Here is a 20,447-nt window from a genome sequence, read left to right as displayed (position 1 = left end):
ACATCATGGCAGGTCACACCAACCTGCCCCCACCCCAGGCCACCAGCAGCCTCCACCACAAACATGTGGGCCCCCATGCAGCAGGCTGCTCCCCCTGGGAAGCCCTCCAGCCCCTCCCTTTCTCCAAGTCAGACATTCCGCTGGGGGCTTCTGTGCTGGTCAGCAGCAAACAGGGAAAGATGGAGACTCATTCATAATAATCTAAAACACAGGACACCCAGGAGGACCTAAAATGGGGGTTTGAACCAGTTCCCTGTAGACTATAAGAAGGTCTTGAGTGCTTCTGGGAATCCTTTGATGTTCAAGAAAAAAGCCCAAGTTGGCCAGGCCAGGCTTTGAAATGGAGAGCTATTCCTGAACACAGTTAACTTGATTCTCCGCCATTTGACAGGTGGTAAGAGAGACACAACCCCAAAGTCATTTCTGTTTAGCATGGAATTTCTGTACCCAACCAACATGTATCGCTTGGAGTCTGAAATACCTTCATACCCCTATCTGTCCTGACTTGAACACACTTATCTGGGCAATGCATAGAAAAAGCAAAACAAAGCACGCAAGAAACTCAGAGGAACCGGTTCAGAGTCAAGGAGCTGCTGTAGATAGCTGACTATCGCTATCATAAAAGAATCCGTCACATGCTCTGCTTGATTGTTGCCCAATCCCATATAGTTTGAAGTAAAAATATTATTTTAAAAATAATAATTTTAAGGCCGCCTGCGGTGGCACATGCCTGTAATCCCAGCAGCTGGGGAGGCTGAGGCAGGAGGATCTTGAGTTCAAAGCCAATTTTGGCAACTTAGCAAGGCACTAAGCAACTCAGTGAGACCCTATCTCTAAATAAAATACAAAATAGGGCTGGGGATGTGTTCAGTGGTTAAGCGCCCTGGGTTCAATCACAAGTAACTAATTATAAAAATAATAATAATTTTAAAATAATTATTTTATAAATAACATATACACAATACGAAATTTGGAAAACAGGAAAAAATATCCAATGTGCTTGGCACTTTCAGTGGTCTAGGGATTTTTTCCTTTCTATTTTTTTTCTCCTGTACAGTCTCTTAGGGGTATGATTTTTATTATTTGTACATGGCTGTGACTCTATACACTTGCTATGATAAAATATTTTCTGGTTTCAGGAGAATTTGCTCAATGCATAACTAATAGTGTTTCTAAAGCCATTATCCTTTTCCTTCAAGTTTTCATAAGGAGGAAAATAGTGAAGGAACGGCGTGGAATCTTTTTGTAACCATCTGTTACACACACGCACATTCACACACACCTGGACCTGCAGTGTTCTGGATAAGGCCAGAGGAAGGAATCTATTCTCTGTGTTCACTGCCCAAATTCCAGGTTTCCGTGCAAGACAGCACATGTGCATTCATATGTGAGGGAGGCACAGAAAGGGAGGGAGAAGTATGATCCTATTAAAATGTAAAAATATGTCCTATGGCCTGAACTGTCTGTCCCTCAATGCCCACATGTTGACATCCTAGTCCCCAACGTGACTGCAATGTGACAGGGCTTTAGGAGGCAAAAATTAAAAGAGGTCCTAGAGTTGGGGACCTAATCCAATGAGAAGGGTGTCCTTATAAGACGGAAGACACTGGAAGTGCTGGGCACAGAGGGAAGGCTGTGTGAGCCGGGAAGCGCCTCCCTAGCTGGCAGAGCCCTCTCCAGAATCCAGCCCTGCTGGGCCCCCGACTGTTAAAGTCACCCAGACTGTGGTGTTTTGTGACGACAGCCCAAGCAGACTAATAAAACAGAGGCATATGGACATTCATTGTCCTATCCTTTCAACGTTTTGGAGATTTCAAATTTTCCAAAATAAAAAAATTGAGGAAACAATAATGAATGAAATCACATCAGTGCTTGGCAAGGATCAGCTCATTAAACCGTGCTGACAGCTGGGTGGGGTGGGCAGCCCTGCTGCCATTTGCAGACGAGAGCACTGGGGAACAGAGAGGTTGAGCTTGGCTTTCAACTCGGGCATCTTCCTACTCCCTGCCACCAAGAATAAGAACTCCCAAGGAGGGCAGGAGGCTCTTTACCTGGCCCCCATCCAGCCTCTCAGCCAGGCCGTCACCCCCAAACGTGCCATCGTCCAGCATTCTTCCAGAAGGTGTGTGCCCATGATCACCATGGCGGACACCTTGGTGACTATGCTAACACCCGTGCCTGCGTAAGGACACAAGACAGAGACCCGGGGGAGCTGGCTCTGGTCTCCACCCGATTTTTCTGACTCCAAAGCAGGGTTGACAAGGGCAAAGAGAAAGCTCCAAGGGCGAGATATCCAAGCCCCCACAACGCTCAGAGGTCACCAAGATGGCCCAGTGCTGCCAGCATATGCAAAACAAAACCACCCTGGGACTTGGGTGAAGCCCATTGACCTGGCCTCCTGGAAAGCCCCAGGCCGAGGAGGGGCCAGAATGACAGGGCTCTTGGCTCACCTTTGCAATTCCCTCCTGGCAGAGCCTCTTTTGTTTTTTTTTTTCTTTATTTGTACTAGGGATTGAACTCAGGGGCACTTAACCACTGAGCCACATCCCCAGCCCTGTTTTATTTTTTTAATTTTTGTTATTTTTAATATTTATTTATTTTTTGTTTTCGGCGGACACAACATCTTTGTTTCTATGTGGTGCTGAGGATCGAACCTGAGCCGCACGCATGCCAGGTGAGTGCGCTACCACTTGAGCCACATCCCCAGCCCCCCCCCCCAGCCCTGTTTTGTATTCTATTTAGAGACAGGGCCTCACTTAGCACCTCGCCATTGCTGAGGCTGGCTTTGAACTCGACACTCTCCAGTCTCAGCCTGAGAGGTGTGCGCCACTGAGCCAGCAGGAGCCTCCTTTTAACAAGCATTTTACATCTCATTTCAGGGTGTCCCAGCCACTAACTGAGGTCAAACAGTTTAGCAGGCTATAAAATTAATGGAGTGCTCCTTTTTTAAAAAAAAAATTTTATTTTTCTTTCTCTTAGTAGTGGGGATGGAATCTTGGCACATTCTGACCCTGAACTATAACCCCCCAAGCTTATTTTATTTTATTTATTTAAGACTGGATCTTCCCAAGTTGCTCAGGCTGGCCTGGATCTTGCTTTCCGGATTCAGCCACCGCCTGCCCCCAGGTGGAATTACTGACATGCCACCACACCTGGCTGGGGGTTCCTATAGATGTCGCCTGCTCAGGAGCCTGGAGCACAGCCCCTTCCTGTCCCCATTATTGTAACCGTGGTCCACTTTCTGCTTTGAATATAGATAGGCCTTTGCTGCTCCACCACTGAAATTTAATTTTTAAATGGACATGTTTCTTTCTCTTCCTCTCTCCCTGCTCCTCCCTAATCTCTCCCCGTCCCTAAATCTCAGGGGAAACAGAATTACCTTTCGTCCCCATCCAAGGCAGAATCATCTGTCCTGAGTACACATCCACCATAAGGATGGGGTAATCCAGACTTTGGGGATGGTACCAGAAGATCTCAGGAATGACCATCCCACTGAAAATAAAATAAACAAAGCCACTTCCTTGCCCATGCCTCTGACAGCAACTGCTATTTAGGAGGGTACAGTTTCCCTTAGGCTGACTGAAGTCATTACTAACTGGGACAAGATGATAAAAGTTGACTGTACTGGGGGCTGGGGTTGTGGCTCAGTGGTAAAAGTGCTTCACTAACATGTGCGAGCCCTGGGTTCGATCCTCAGCACCACATATAATAAAATAAAGGTATTGTGTCCAACTACAACTAAAAAATATTTTTTTAAAAAGGTGACTGTTTTGGCATCTTGAAAACTTGTGTGTTCTTATCAGAGAGCAAACAGAAGTGAATTTTCCTCAGAGTACAGGACCCCCAGCAACTAACTGGTCCCCAAAAGTAACCCAGACATTGGTTTATTTACCATAAGTTGAGCATCAGCAATCTCTTTGATTACCCATCGGAAGCAATTTTAAAAGCCAGATTAAAGCCACTCCCCAGGAACTGATTTGCCTAAGGGCAGGAAAAATTCTAAGAACCTGTCTGTTGAGGACTCTGCCTTAATTAAGCTCACATAACAACCTCTTATACTTCAAGATTGAGTCCAAATGTGTGGGACAAGGCTGTGCTCAGAATCCAGGGGGGTGCTTCTCACTGGCTGGGCAGCAGGCAAGCTCAAAGGAAGTCTTTCAGTTTTGGTGTCAGTGTCAAGGTCACGGTCAGGGAAGGAACAAGGACCACAGCGTCCCAGTGCCGTCCCAGTGCAGATCTTTGCCCATAGTGCCCTCATGAAGCTGCTGAGCAGATGATGGGGACAGAGAAGGCCCTCCCCACTGCCCTGGTGAAGACATAGTTCTGAAATACATAGTTCTGAACACACACTGTGTGTGGGGGAGTTGGCTGGCTGTGGAAAACAAATGTCCTGCACCCTGGACTTTAAAAAGACCATCTAAATGAGGCAAAACTATGGTGAAGAATTGCTCCACACTATGTCCTTACTGAGGCAGAGCCCCTGGTAAGCAGCTGTGGTCGCACAGCAGCCTTGCAGAGGGGATGCTCCCGGGCACACGTGAAGAAATCTGCCAGGAAGGTCCAAGACTGGCCTGGAGGACAAGAGCTGCTGACCAAAACAGGACCAAGGCCTCGGGACTGCCTGAGCAGAGTCCATTTCTGTACTTGCTGCCAACACCAGCCTCTTGCCTGGACAGGTGCACTGCCCCTTCTCCCATCCACTCTGGCCCCTTCGTTCTGCTCTCCAGGCTGCAGCCAGAGCACTGGCTTGGAAGTGAGAGTCTGCTCCCGTCTCCCCTGTGGGAAAGCTGTGGCTTGGCTTTGCTATCAGCTCTGGTGCAGCCCCCTGGCCTCCCCTGGCCTCCCCTGGCCTCCCCTGGCCCACATCTCCTGGAGCTCACCAGCCCTGCATCTGCCTGAGACCTGGAGCCCTCCTGCTCCTCCCCAGCTCTCAGCACTGGTCCTCACTTCTCGGAGTGGCCTCCCTGGTCTTGGCTCCCAGATCAGAGCTACTTTCCCAGGCCCACCTAGTGCTAGTCTCAGTGGCTATCAACCTGGTCAATGACCATTTCCCTCAGGGAAGACTGGGTCCTTCTCTCTTCCCAACACTGTATCGGAGGTGCCTGGCACAAAAGGAACACTCAGTAAGTGCTGTTGAATATATAAGTGTATAATGAAAAGATGCACAGACTGGTGGGTGGCGGATGGACAGACACAACTGAAGCCAAATCAAGGACCCCAAATATGCAGCAAGGCTCTCAAATTATGGTTGTTTTACTTGAAGATTAGGAAAGTTCTTTTCTTCCATACCACCATAGCATTTCAGGATAAAAAAAATATCTTATTTTTCAGATTAAGGCCACCGAGACCCAGCCAGGAGTGGTGGTGCACACCTGTAATCCCAGTGGCTCTGGAGGCTGAGGCAGGAGGATCCCAAGTTCAAAGACAGCCTTGGCAACTTTGCAAAGCCCTAAGAAACTTAGCAAGACTCTGCCTCAAAATAAAAAATAAAAAGGTGGACTGGGAAGGTGGCTCAGTGACTGAATGGTACTGGGTTCAATCCTGGTACTGAAAAAGGAGGGAAGGGAAGAAGGAAGGAAGGAACAAATGAATGAACAAACGAGACCCAGAAAAGGCAAAGTACTTCTCCTGAAGCGAGTCTGCAAAACCAGCCTTCCTCAGCCACACACAGTCCCTGTGCTCCCTGCAGGTCTAATGAGTGACGGTGACATGGCAAGCAATTTGTCACTAATTACACAGGACAGGTTTCTGGGAATAATTTGTTATTTTTACAAATCACTCTGATTCAAAAGATAAGATTGCTGGTGCCATGGCGTGTGCCTGTAATTCTCACTACTCCAGAAGCTCAGGCAGGAGAATCACAGACTCTAGAAACCTAGTAAGACCTGAGCAACCTAGTGAGACCCTGTCTCAAAAGAAATGAGCTGGAGAGGCAGCTCGAGGCTAGTGTGCTCTCCTGGCACGTGAGAAGCTCTGGGTTCGACCCCAGCACCACAAACATTAAGAGCTTCCCCACGTGCCACCACCCCTGCTGCCCACTGCCTCCCACGCGCTGTCTGGAAAAGGAAAGGGCAGAGTTGGCCATGAGTTAGCGTGGCGGGATGCATGCCAACAGTGCAGGTGGCTGGGGTGGAGAGGAGGGTGCCCCAGGTCCCTGCATTCCTACCTTGGCCGTCAAATGAGGGACTTTATCAACACTGCTCAGTCTCCGCCCCGTTACAGCCACCCTAAGGAGGTGAGATGTTCTGAGTGGCAAGAGGAGGAGAGCACCCAGGGTCCAGTTTCCCCATGGGTGGGGCTGAGGTGCTTGGAGTCTGCCTTGTGACAAGTGGACTGTGCCAGCTCCCGTCCTTCTTGGCACCTCCACAGTCCTGGACAGGAAAGGTCAGCTCAGGGGCAACAGCCTGCCATGGATCACACTGGTTTTTTTTTTTTTTTTTTTTTTTTGACTCTAGATCACAGCCGATATGGAATCTGCTGAGAAGGGTGGGGTTTATGGGTCTCCTCAACCCCGACCACTTGGGCGTTCCTTCTCCCTACACGTTGCAGGGTGGTCACAATCTGAATGGGCCTTGTCGTGTGGAGGAAGAGGCTGTTCCTTTCTTTTTAGGTGGGGGAGATGTTACCTAGGGCCTCTCCCATGCTAGGTGTTATGGTTTAGATGTGATGTCCCCCAAAAGTTCACTGTGAGGCAATGTCCCCCAAAAGTTCACATGTGAGGGGATGCAAGAAGGTTCAGGAGAAATGATTGGGTACCAAGAGTCTTAACCCAATCCGTGAATTAATCCCCTGGTAGGGATTACTGAGTGGTAACTGAAGTGGTGGGGTGTGGCTGGAGGAGGTGGGAAAGGGGGTGTGGCTTGGGGGTGTGTATTTGTATCTCACAAGTGGAGTCTCCCTCTGCTTCCTGATCCTCATGTGAACTGGCTCCCTCTGCCACGCTCTTCACCATGATGTCCTCCTTACCTGAGCCCTGAGGAATGCAGCCTGCTATCTATGGATTGAGACCTCTGAAACTGTGAGCCCCTGAGTAGACCTTTCCTCCAGTGCACTTGTTCTGGTGGGGTCCTTTGGACACCGCAGGGGAAAAACTGCCTAAAAAAACTGTCCTTCACTGAGCTACATCTGCAGTCGGTGGTCTCTTATTGAGTTGTTTATTCGTGTCCTTTCCCCCTGGGTGCGACCTCCTGTAGCTTCCAGAGCTCATCTGGCCTAGCACTGCCTAACGAATGAGTGAAGGATGGAATGAACCAAGAAATAAAGGAAGACCTCTTTTAGCCACAGGAGTACAGTCGTAAAACCTCTTACCTCCATTGACACCTGCACGGTCAGATTAGCACCTATTCCAGAGACTTTGGAAAAACAATTTTCACTTCAAGTGATCAGGCCAGGGACAGAATTCTCCTCGTGCTCCTGGGAGAGGAGATGTCCCACGCCTTAACTAAGGTGACGTGGTATTTCATGCACAAAGCACCTCCTTGGGGCTGTTTCCAATCCTCACTGATTAGGTCCAGTCCACACACAGCCCTTATTTGTTCAGACTGATCCTGCACAGGTGCCTGAGAGTTCATAGACCCTGGCAGCATGGCCAGACTTGGCTTTGTATTTTTAATCCAGTTTTATCTTCCTCTGCACATTCTATAAAGTAGAGAGGGGAAAGGGAAGTTATTGGAGGGCCTATGGAATTATTGGGGGAAATGGTGTGTGTGTGTGGTGGATTAAAACCAAAAGTACTCTTACCATTCATCTGTACTTTATATGACTCCAAGGTCAAGGTATTATTCAACTCACAAGAATCCATTATCCAGCTTAGTACAGGGGATGGAGATAAAGAAAATTCAAAAACTGCTCTTTAACCAATTTTTTCAGCAACTCTCCCTAAAGAGTAGCAGGTGATCCAATTTGTGAATCCCAGACTGGCTGCTGGAGGAGGCTGGTTAGTTGCACCTAAGAGACCCCCACAGCCAGAGCGAGCTCCAGGTTTCTCACATCTACGGTCCCTTCAAATGTATCCAGATTCCGACTTTTCTTAATGATCAAATATAAAAAAAACAAAATTAACTATCACAATAGAAAATTATTCTTTTATTCACAATAAAAAATTTTTAAGACTTTAATAAGCTCAAATCAAGAAATTGGGTGGAGCACTTACCTAAATATGAATAGTCCCATAATTTCAAGTTCAATCCCCACTGGTTTTTTGTGGAAAACTACAAATGACAATTTTGCTTATATAGTTGGATTCTGGTGACATTTTTGACACTCCAAGGGTATTTGGAACAATAATGATAAAAGTATTTTTTGGGGTTACATTCCTTCTTATATTTTCGCCATAGCAAATGCAGTACCAACCAGGGAACATGATAGAATCGTCCTTGGGTGACTGAGTATCTTTCAGAGGATTTGAAGAACCCTCTAAACAATAAGATGTCACCAGTGTCACTTATCGGAGATTGAGCTCATGTGTACTGAGCTCAAAAATGTGATTAGGGGCTGGGGTGGCTCAGTGGAAGACCCTTGCCAAGCAGGTATGAGGCACGGTGTTCGATTCTCAGCACTGCATAAAGATAAATAAATAAAATAAAGGCCCATTGACAACTAAAAAAATTCTTAAAAAAAAAATAGGATCAAAGTTTTGTTTTTAGGCTACACCCCATTCTCCAGGCCATTTCGTTGAGACTTGTCCCTCTGTGATCCCACTGACCCCTATGGGGGGTGCAAGGTTGATGAGTCACCATTACTGGGAATCAAGCTGGTTGAAGGTCAAAGACAAAAGGCCATCAAAGCTGGCATCCAAGGCCATGAAAGGACACAGGGGACCACCAGTGGCCGGGGTAGGAGGAGCTTCAGAAGAGAAAAGAAGAATTCTGCCCCAGAAAGGCTCTTACTCTTTTTTTCCTATACAGTCTCCCCACCTCTTCCCAAACAAATGCCAGGTGTTCTGCTGCATTTCCATTTAAACCCAGGAAAGCATCGGTGTTGCAGCTTCAATGTTTTCAGAGAGCTGAGGATGGAGAACGGCTCAGAAAGACTTGTTAATTACAAGAGGGTTGGCCTCAGGGGGCCAGGGGACTATTAAGGAGACACAGTGAGAAGGATGGCAATCCCTGGAGATGGCCAGCAGCAAGGTGAGCCCTGCCGTTGCCCAGCCTGAGGCCTGGAGAGGTGGGGTGGGCAGCTTGGGGCCAGGCCAGGGTGACGTCCTGACGTGAGGAGCTGGGGCCTGGCATCTGGGGAGGGAAGAGAGCTGAAGCCCCAGGGCAGAGCCCTGGAGAAGAGAGTCTGGGAACTCCAGAAAAGAACAAGGTGCCCTCGGTATGTGCCGAGATCACGACAGGAGGTACGGACGAGAGAAAGGGTTAGAGGGAAAGATCCCTCAGCCACGGAGCTGGGAATAGCTCCTGTTCCCAGCAGGAGCGGAAACTCATATTTCATGGGGTTTCTGTTCAAGTTCTCAGAAGGCTCTTGCCTCAGTCGTGGGGAAAAACATCCCCCACCCACACGCTGCTCACATCCCATCTACCAAAGCAAGACCCCAAAGGATTAAGCTGTTCCAAATAACTGCATCCCAGAGCAAAGTCCAAGAATATTTATAGGAACACAAAAATACCCAGACCCTAAATAAAAGCTCAAAGTCCACCATGTCTGGCATGCAGAGCAGCGGGAAACATGATCCACGATGAGGAGAACAATCAAGTCATCAAAATTGACCCCGAAATGTCACTGTCAAATCAGACACTTTAAAAAAATATTATAGGGGGGCTGGGGATATAGCTCAGTTGGCAGAGCCCTGGCCCAGCAGAAATAAGGCCCTAGCACCTCAAAAGTAAATAAACAAACTGTAACTGCATTCCATGTGTTAAGGAGACTTGAGGAAAGATTGAGCCTGTTGGGCTGGGGTTGTCGCTCAGCGGGAGAGCGCTCATCCAGCACGTGCAAAGCACTGGGTTCGATCCTCAGCACCACATAAAAATTAATAAATGTCCAACTACAAATAAAAAATTGTTAAAAAATTTGAAGACTGAGCCTATTAAACACACGCATGGAAGACATAAAAAGACCCCCATCAAACCTCTGGAGATGAAACTACAATGTTTAAAGTGAAAAGCACACTGTGTATCAATATGACAGATTAGCCACTGCAGAGAAAAAGCTCAGTGAACTTGAAGACACAGCGATGGAAAGGTACCAAACGACACAGAAATGAACAGGTCGTCACCGAGCTGTCGGATGGCTTCCAGGAGTCGAACACTTCTGTGATATCGGAGTCCCCAAGAGAGGGGAAGTAAGAAACTATTTGAAGAAATATTTGAAAAGTTTCCAAATGCAATGTAAACTAGAAACCTACACACCAGGAATCTCAGCTGACTCCATGCACGAGGAGCAGGGAAAACTCCGCACCAAGGTGTGTGGTGACCAAATGGATTAAAATCAGGGGAAAAGGAGAGAATATTGGAGGTAGCTAGGGGAAAAAAGAGCAAAGATAAGGATAGCACCAAATATGTCCCTGGAAATAACACAAGTCAAATACAGCCAGGTGGTGTCGTTAAAGTTCTAAAGGAGAAGGATTCTTTACTCAAAGAAAATATCTTTCTGAATTCAGGTGAAATAATTTTTTTTTCAGACACACAAATGCTTAAAAAATTAACCACCAACAGACCTATATTTCAAGAAATGTTAAAGGAAGTTCTTTAAGCGACAGAAAAGACCAGGTGGTAACCTGATGACCAAGACCTACACAAAAGAATGAACACTTTACTTACTATTTAAATTTCTCTTAAAAGATAAGTAGGTGGGGGCTGGGGTTGTGGCTCAAAGGTAGAGCGCTCGCCTCGTACATGCGAGACCCTGGGTTCGATCCTCACCACCACATAAAAATAAATAAGTGAAATGAAGGTATTGTATCCAACTAAAATATAAATTTTAAAAAAGATAAGTAGGTGGAGTTTTATTTATTGTTATTTTGTTTGGCAGTGCTGGGAATTGAACCCAGGGCCTTGTGCATGCAAGGCAGGGATTCTACCAACGGAGCTATAACCCCAGCCCCCAATAAGTAGGTGTTTAAAATAAAAACATGTGCTATGGGATTTGTAACTTACATAGAAGTAAAGTGTCTGACAAAATTAGCATAAGGCTAAAAGAGGAAAAACAGATTTACAGTTAAGACTCTTCTAAAATGTTAAATGACATAAATGTCACTTAAAAGCTGATTGTGGTAAATTAAAGAGGTATAGCATAGTTCCTAAAGCAACCACTAAAATAGCATATATACTTGTAGATAATAAGTCAAAGGGGAGAAAAATAGAATTATAAAAATAACAAATTACACATGTAATCCCAGCAGCTTGGGAGGCTGAGGCAGGAGGATGGAGAGTTCAAAGCCAGCCTCAGCAAGGGTGAGGCGCTAAGTAACTCAGTGAGACCCTGTTTCTAAATAAAATACAAAATAAGGCTGGGGATATGGCTCAGTGGTCAGGGTACTCCTGAGTTTAATCCCTAGTACAGAAAAATCAAAAATAAAAATAACAAATTAATCAAAAAAGAGAAAAAAGAAAGGATATGGATAGATAGAAAATATAATTGTAGACTGTAGAACTAAACCAACTGTGTTAATAATCTCATTAAATATAAATGTAATAAATACTCCAACTAAAAAGCAGAGATTTTCAGAGCAGATTAATAGAACAAAATCCTATGTTGCCTACAATAAAGGCACAAATAAATTAAAATAAAAAGAATGGGATGGGATATACCATGCAATCAAAACAAAATCATTGTTTGTATTGTATCAGACAACATAGATTTTGGAGAAAAGAATATTACAGGCACGAAGAAGATCATTTCATAATGCCTAATGGTTCAATTCAGCAAAAAGATGTAAAAATTCTAAATTTTTTTTTATGTATCTAATAATCACAGAGCTTCAAAATACGAAGTAAAAACTGGTAGACTCAAAAGGAGAAATAGATAAATCTACAATTATGTTCTGATGTTTCCACGCCCCCTTCAATATTTGATGGAAAAGTAGATGGAAAAATCAGTTTGCATGTAGAAGACCTGAACAATATGATTAATCATCTTTAGCTAGTAAACACGTGTTGAACACCATCCAATAGCAGCAAAATAACTTTCAAGTACAGGCAGAACATTTACAAGACAGACCATACATATCCTCTGCCTTAAAACAGGTCTCAGGGCTGGGGTTGTGGCTCAGTGGCAAAGTGCTTGCCTAGCACATGTGAAGCACAAGTTCAATTCTCAGCACCATAAATAAATAAAATAAAGGTCCATAGACAACTAAAAAAAATCGTTAAAAAAACAGGTTTCAATAAAATTAAGATAATTCAAACTATCCAATGTATTTTATCTGACTATGATGGAATCGAATTAGAAAGCAAAAACAGAAAAATATCCAGAAAATCTCCAACTATTTGGAAACTAAAAAACATAATTCTAAAGGAGTCAAAGGAAAATCAGAAAGTATTTAAATTGAATGAAAATGAAAACACAAATACCAGAATTTGTAGACTACGGTTAAAAAAGGACCCAAGAGGCACACAGAACACTGAAACCCCTATATTTTAAAAGGCCTGAAATTAATGACCTCAAAACTGGAGACACTGGTTACACAACAATGTGAACATACTTACTACCACCAAATTGCACACTTAGCAATGATTAAGATGGTAAATTTCACATTCTGCATTTCTACCACAATAAAAAATAATATAAAAAATCAACAAGTAGCAACATGTAAAAGAAACCAGTTACTAAACAGAACTCACTTTTTAATCCCATTTGGGTGAAATTCAAGAATTTGCAAAACTAATCAATGGTGACAACGTCAGAATGGTTACTCTTGGGCAGAGAGATCAGGAAGGAGCATGAGAGAACACTCTGAAGTCTAGATTTGGGTGTGAAAACAGAAGCACACAGGTGTGGCAGAACCTCACCAGGCTCTCAGATTTAGAGGCCTTTCAGTATGCATTTCATGCCAACTTGTTAAAATAATAGGAAAAGAAAGAAACTATAGAGACAGCTTTTAAAAAGGTAGAAGAGAATCAGTGATGGTCAGGGGGATGAAGGGAGACCGATAGGTGGAGCAAAGGACGTTTAAAGCAATGAAGCTCAATTCTGTGGTCTGGTGATGGAGGACACCATGCATCTGTCAACCCAGAGCCGGAACAGCACCGTGATCCTAACGTAAAGGCCAGATGCAAGCATAAGGCATTGATATCGACTCATGAATTGTAAAAAATGCATCATGTTAATGTATGATATTGATAACTGAAGAAATGTATGAAGGAGAGCAAATGAGAACTCACCATGCTATCTGCTTAATTTTTCTTCAAACCTAAAATTGATCTTAGAATAGTTGATTACACACACACACACACACACACACACACAAAGTGTGTATATACATAGAATGAACATCCTATATATCTACATGTACACACATATATGATATGGCTTGGATATGCGGCATCCCCAAGCTCCTGTGTCAATGCAGGAATATTGGGAGCTCAAGTGACTGGATTACAAGAGCTGGAACCTAATCAGTCCGTCCTGGTTTGAATGGACTGACTGGGTGGTAACTGTAGGAGACGGGCCATGGCTGGAGGAGATGGGTCGCTGGGGGCGTGCCCTGGAAGGGCGCATTGTCCCTCTTGGGCCCTGGACAGTGGAGTTGCAGTCTAGATCTAAGACCTCAGAGTGGCAAATAAATTCTCTCTCCTCCAAGTTGTTCTTCTTGGGTATTTTGGTCACAGTGACATAAAAGTCGACTAAAACAACAAGTGTATCTATTGAAAATATAGCTCTCCCACACCCGAGGAGAGAATTAGAAAACAAACCCAGAAAAGTGTGAGGGAGGCACTAGCATTTTAAGAGCAGCTGTCTACCTGGCGGGGCCTCGGGGATGGTTCCCCTCGGCTTCCCACTTCTTCCTTGGTTCCAAGCTGTTACAGTTAATGGGGATGATCTCACGAGGGAAAAATATTCCTCTTCCCCTCATCTGAAAACTGAAAATGCCTGTTGAAACCAGGGGAGCAGGAAGCAGCACACACCACCTACTCCGCCCAGATGTCCCTTCACCAGTGTCAAAAGTCAGGGCTCACTCCTTCCCCCTCTGCCGTTCTGCTCTGAGTTTACTTCCGGCCAGAGGTAAATAATGAGTCAGGAGCAGGACAAGGACAGGAGGCTCGGGGCTCTGCCCGACACTCCCTGGATGGGCAGAGCAAGCAGCAGATCTGGGCCTTCACAACACTCTGGAAGAACAGGGCGCGGCCACCCAGGCTGTGTGGCTGGGAGCTGGTCCCACTGCTGCTCCAACAGACTGGACCTTCCCGGGTTTTACTTATCTCTAAGAACCAAATTTGTTTACCGGGAAATTAAAATTTAAGGATTGACTGAGGTTTGCTTCCTTAATTAGGAAGGCCACAATATAAATACATTCAGACTCCTGCGAGCCAGTTTCTGGTTGCAACTCTGGGTTTTGGTGGCATCAGACCAAGCTGGAGCCTGGTAGCCCTCGTGCCCCTCATGTCTATGTGGCCCAGGGCAAGTTCCTTAATTTTTCTGGGCCTTGGTCTCCTCCTGTGGCCCCTCAGGTCCTCTGCATGCACCCATGCAGAGCAGGTGGATGGGATGCGCTTCACCTGGCCCAGCGCATGCAGGCGGCAGACGATTCCCGCTCACGATGGGGGTGGGTGGTGAGAGCCGACACTCTTGCCTTGCATTTGAAACCAGTTATTTCACTTTCCAAGCCACGGTGTCTACTCTTCCAAGCCGCTACTCCACAAATACCAAGGATTTTTTTTATTCTAAAGAGGAGTTTGTCTTCTGAAAAAGCCAAAACTTAGGCCATTCTGGTCAGGTGGGCCTGGCAAGAGCTCACCGTTTCACAAACTTCCCTGCTCACAAGAATCACCTGCTAGGAACAGATTACTCCCCAGTGAGCAGCACTGCTTCAGGGCCCTGCTGGGGCGTAGGAAATGAAGTATTCACCCAACACCCAGGTGAATCCCATCATCCAGGGGGATGGGAGTCACGGCCCGCATGGTTCCATTTACCGTGGTCCACCCCAACGCTGATCTCTCCTGCTGTCTCCAACACAGCATAAAGGCACACAAAGACGGGGACTGGAAGAAGTCAGTAGCTGAGTAACTTGCATAAGTGACTGAAACTGCCCTGAGGATCTCTCAGGATTTGGGGCCACCGTCACCCCATTAAACTCACTCCCCCCATTGCCAGGGGCCTGCTTTAAGAAAGCCAGGCCAACAGAGTCCCCGCAGATAACCCCAGTCCTTCCGTCAACACGCCGAAGCTCCAGTTTCCCCAGATAGCTTTCTGGGGTGGAATACTGTTTCCCAGTTTCCAATGTCTTTCTTCTGGGATCTTGGTGCCAGGCCTGAGCACCATCTTCAACTCCAACCTTCTGCCCATACCCAGGTAAGCAGGTTTCCTAAATTCTACCTTGGGATTGGGTTCAGGCCACCATCCCAACCACAGGACATCCCTGATGGCCCTTTCAGGTCCCACCGTCCTGGGCACTGATCAAGGATCTCTAACTTCATCTTCTGAACCTTTCCTGGAATGCCTAAGCCCTGGTTTAAAAAAAATCAGAGCATGTCCCTGGCTGCCTGATACCTGCGGGATAAACCCCCACCCCGTCTGCTTACTTCCTGCTCCGCCTCCAGAGGTCTGACTCAGGAATTCTGCCCCCACCTGCCTTGGCTTCAGCAAGGTGCCCCTTAAGCTCAAGTTCCCCCACCATCTGGAAAGGTCTGCTCATCTGAACCCCAACAGCACCAAGCCCCGGCTCCACACAAGGGCCTGGCACACGCTGCAATCTTCAGAGCACAGCCTGGACCCTCAGCACCAGTGTCACCTGGCAGATTTGTCCCTGCTGTGACAAACAGACCTGGCCAGAACAATTTTAAGGAGGAAAAGTTAATTTGGGGGCTCACAGTTTCAGAGGTCTCAATCCATAGACAGCAGGCTCCATTCCTGGGGCTCAAGGTGAGGCAGAACATCATGGCAGATGAGGGTAGTGGAGGGAAGCGACTCACGTGATGATCAGGAAGCAGAGTGAGACTCCACTCACCAGATACAAATATATACCCCAAAGGCACGCCCCCAATGCCCCACCTCCTCCGGCCACACCCCACTTGCCATCAGTTACTACTCAGTTAATCCCTATCAGGATGTTAATTCGCTGAGTTTAGGCTCTCATAACCCAGTCATTTCTCCTCTAAGCCTTCTTGCAATCTCCACGTGAGCTTTTGGGGGACACCTCCCATTCAAGCCATAGCACCTTTAATCTGGTAGGAATACTGGTTCCCAGGCCTCACCCTGGACCTACCCAGACCAGACTCCCTGGAGGAGAAGACCAGCAGTTTGCCTCTGCACCAGCCTTGGAGGTGATCCTGATGCCCGTTCAAGTTTGAGGACTACTGGATAATAGTTGAGGCTCTAGGCAAGTGAGTTTCCATTTCTTAGTGACATAGGTGCCAGAAATTCCCCAAGGGATCACCCAGAGTCATCCTTGGAAAAAAGCCAGTCATCTTTCAAGTTGGCTTGGAGCCTTCCTTGGAAAGATAAGCAAGTGTGATTTGGAACCTAGGAAATGGCAGATATCCAACAATTTTTCACCTACAGAAAGAGTAATTTCCTGTGATGCAACCTAATGGTTCTGTTATGGGGAAGCTTGTGTTTTGCAGGTTTAAAGGAAAGGGCTACCCCATCCCTGGTTGGAGGGAAGGGTTCCAAGACACAGCAGGCCTAGAAGCACTCTAGACACAGGTACCCAGGTGGCTGAGCTTAGGCGTCTTTGCTGGGCAGTATGAAATATTACCTGGGGCTAAGCTTCACCTGGGAGGGCAGGATCATCCTCCCTCCAAAATGCAAGGCTGGTCAGAGATGGCAGGGAGCCTCACCCAGCATCTGCAGGGTTTGGACTATGCAGGGCCAAGTTACAACAGCGACACCACGTGGCAACCAGGAAGCAAAGCAGTTGAGCTGAAGGGACCCCAAGCTCCTTCTGTTTGAGTGGAGAACGTACCCCCTTTGGGGAAGTGTAAACCCTGAGTTCTAGTATAATTCAAAGGCAGAAGGAACCCTCGGGGCCAAGCAAAGGACTTCCTGCTGCCAAGACAGATTATGTGATGGTCTAAGCCTGTTTCCTCATCTGTGGAGTGGAGATGGGCTGAGAGACAAGCCTTGGAAACACCAACATGCACCTCTCTCTGCACTGCTGTCCCTCCGTATCTGCTGGGGATTGGTTCCAGAACCTCTCAGACACCAAAATCCAGTGAAGCCTGATTCCATTACACGCATCCTCCTGAACACTTGCAGTCACCTCTAGACTACTTATCATACCTAACATGGCAAATGTTCAGGACAAATGCAGATTTTTCTGGGATATTTTTGACCCACGGGGCTGGGGACAGTGTGGCCAGACCAACAGGCATCTTATTGGTGATGGTCCCTTTACCATGAGGCCCCAATACACCAGGCCTCAGTGGAGGGGCGTCCCAGTGCCAGCTGCCCTGGGTACGCCCACCAGCCTGGCTGAGCAAGGCCGTGTCACAGGGGAACTGGTTCACAGAAGGCAAACTTTAATTTTGTACACAGAGTCTGTGACATAGTGTCTGGCACACATATGCAATATGAGCATTAAATACGACGGCTATCCTGCTGGTGGCCAAGGCTCCTGTGACTCAGGAGCTGGTGCCCATCTCTCCTCCTCAGGCATCCTGACTTCACATGGGACAGACTCATGGTCAATTCCTGGGGAAGTCGGAGGCCAGCTGCTGGAAATGCAGCCATTTATTGAGGATAATCCTGATTTGTTCTGCAGCGCACAGGGCCTTGCTCCCTCTAGGTAAGCCCTCTACCACTGAGCTGCCCCCAGTCCCAGCGGCCCTGTTTTCTACCCTGAACAGGAAGTTGCTGCTCTGGGCTTGGTCTTGGAAGGCAGCTCTTTTATGCTCAACCTGCACACCAATGAGAGGCAGCTCTTCTTCCAGGCAGAAATGGTTGACTAATAATTGTCTAAAGCTGGGGAATAAGCAAGAAAGGACCTCTGTGCACATCTTGCTCTTCAGTCCACTGTGACACAGGCCCCAGAAAGATGGGGAGAGGGGAAAGCTGGACCCTAGGTCTTAGCCAGCAGTGCTTCCCTTGCACTAGATTCCATAAAAGATAATACCATTCACTGGTTTCATGATCCTTGGAGCCGGTTTAGAGGTCTGATTAGAACATTAAAACTGAGGCTGAGGCAAGAGGATCACAAGTTCAAGGCCAGCCTCAGCAACTTAGCAAGACCCTTTCTCAAAATAAATAAAAAGGGTTGGGGGTATAGCTCAGTGGTAAAGTTCCTCTGGGTTCAATCTCCAGGACAATAAAAATCCTATGTCCTAATACCCTGATTAACAGACTGAACAGGTAACAGCCCCTGGGATTTGGAGAGGCAAGGAGGCGCCACTGTTGGCAGAGGGCAGGGGTCAAAGGTGCTGCTGTTCAAGGCATCATTCCGAGGCCTTCAACAAAGAATAATGTGCCGCCACATTGATCATCATTTCCCTAAAGAAATCTAAGGCTGGGGCCTGGGCTGGGGCTCAGTGGTAGAGCACTTGCTTAGCACATGTGAGGCTCTGGGTTCGATTCTCAGCACCGCATATAAATAAATAAAATAAGGTCCATTGAAAACTAAAAATTACTAAAAGAAAGAAGGAAATCTAAGGCTGATGCTGAGAGGTTCCAAGTATTTCCTGCGGAAACCACACAGCCCAAGCCACCCAGAAAGGAATACCCCCAGGTGTGGCAATTCCTGCCACCAGGGGTCACCAGGGCTATGTACCCAAAGCACACAATGTCGCCTTGAGTTCGGGTTTTGAGGAGCTATTACAAAGCATCTTGCCAGCTCCAGCTCCGAGGTCTGTGACGGGCTCATGGCTGGATTTCTGCGTTGGGTTCCGCGAGCTCCTGTTCATTTGTGCCTTCAGGGCTGTATGATCAGGAGTCTTGGAAGTCCAACTCTGACTGTTCAAGGGGGCTATTCTCGTCTGGGAGTTGGACCCACAAGTAGTTACTAATTAGCTCCAGGGTTTCTGGCCTGTTTTGCTGGGGACTGAGTCTGCCCTGGGCTTGTGAATACCCCCAAAACTATAGGTTCAGAATGTGATGTGGGGAGAGGTCCAGGAGGGAGCCTCGGCAGGGAAACCAGGGCCTGGCTGAGCATCATAACGAGGAGCCACTGACCAATGGCCCAGGGCTCACTGGCCATGTCCCCCTGCCACAGGGTGACCTCGAGGGCTTCTGGAATTCGTCTCCCCGCCTCCCTGGGTGGCTTTAGGAGTGGCTCCCTGAAGCCCCTGTTCCAAGGTCAGGTGCCTACACAGCCTCCAGCCTGGAGCACGGACCCACGTGGTCTCCCGTGTCCTCCTGGAAGCACTGACCTTCCCCATTTTCAGGTCTGACCGTACAGCTGACGAACCTGGAGTGTCGATTACTAACTCCGGGAGTGTGTAATTACTAATTTCACCTGCGGCAGAGAAACCATTACTTTTCTAACCAGTGCAGGTGTGGTCAGCCCTGGGCGGTCTAGGAGCCACGGCCTCACCACGGGGACCTCTCAAGGTGAACAGGTAAATTTCCCAAAGCCAACCAGTGCAAAGCGAATGCTGGAGGGGGAGCAAGCCGGCCATGCCTCGCTGTGTCCACCCCAGGCGGCTCCCTACCTGGTCGAGTCCCTGTGGCCAGGGCTTCCCGGTGGGTCCCCCTGCTTCCCTTTTGTATCCTGACCGTCCTCAGGGGTTTGCGCGGATCCTGGGTTCACAGCTGAAGTCCTCTGAGAAAGAAGAAAGAGAAATCGGGAAGGACCCAGATAAGCATCTACAAAGCGCTGGAACTCTTCTCAAGAGGCCAGTGACCACGACATTGTCACCCAGCGGAGCCCCACCGTGCGCCAGGCACAGAGTTAGGCTTTGAGGATAGGTGGTGAGCAGAGCAAGGCGGCCTGCTCCCATCTAAGGAGGAGAAACACAGGTAGACGGGCCACCCCAGCTGGGCAGCAGGACTCCAAGAGGGTCACCCACCAAGGGCAGAGTCATCTGTTCCCAGCGAAAGTGGAGAGGGTTCATCGAGGACCTGAAAGTGTCCACGCGCCTGTGGCTCCACTCTGCATGGTTCCACTAACCATGACTCAGCTGGAAACCGGCGGGGGTGGGGGACTGGCAGAGAAATGGGGCCTTGCAATGCTGGGTCAGCCCCACTGGGCTGCTACCCTCTCACACACCAGGTCACCTTTTCTTTCACTCCTTCAATAAGCACGTCCCCTGCTGATTTTTAAGACCAAGATGCAAAAATCAGGCTTGGTTAAAACTTCAAATCTCAGGACCAAAAGAGATGAGATCTTTTAAACACTCAATTTAAATGATGTT

At 47.5% G+C, this 20,447-nt stretch overlaps 1 protein-coding gene across 17 annotated transcripts in view; it reads right to left on the bottom strand.

The window, feature by feature from the left end:
• Tacc2 (transforming acidic coiled-coil containing protein 2) overlaps positions 1-20,447 on the bottom strand; it is a 186,110-nt gene that overhangs the window by 128,911 nt on the left and 36,752 nt on the right. For all 17 annotated transcript variants that reach the window (XM_026384264.2, XM_026384270.2, XM_026384267.2 and 14 more), the window contains one exon: positions 19,746-19,855. In XM_026384264.2, the coding sequence (XP_026240049.2) occupies positions 19,746-19,855 (110 nt within the window). The remainder of the gene's footprint in view (positions 1-19,745; positions 19,856-20,447) is intronic.

The sequence above is a fragment of the Urocitellus parryii genome, chromosome 5 (assembly GCF_045843805.1).
Source record: "Urocitellus parryii isolate mUroPar1 chromosome 5, mUroPar1.hap1, whole genome shotgun sequence".
Taxonomy (NCBI): Eukaryota; Metazoa; Chordata; class Mammalia; order Rodentia; family Sciuridae; genus Urocitellus; species Urocitellus parryii.
Note: the sequence above shows the minus strand (reverse complement) of the source record. Positions and strands in the feature narration are given on the sequence as shown.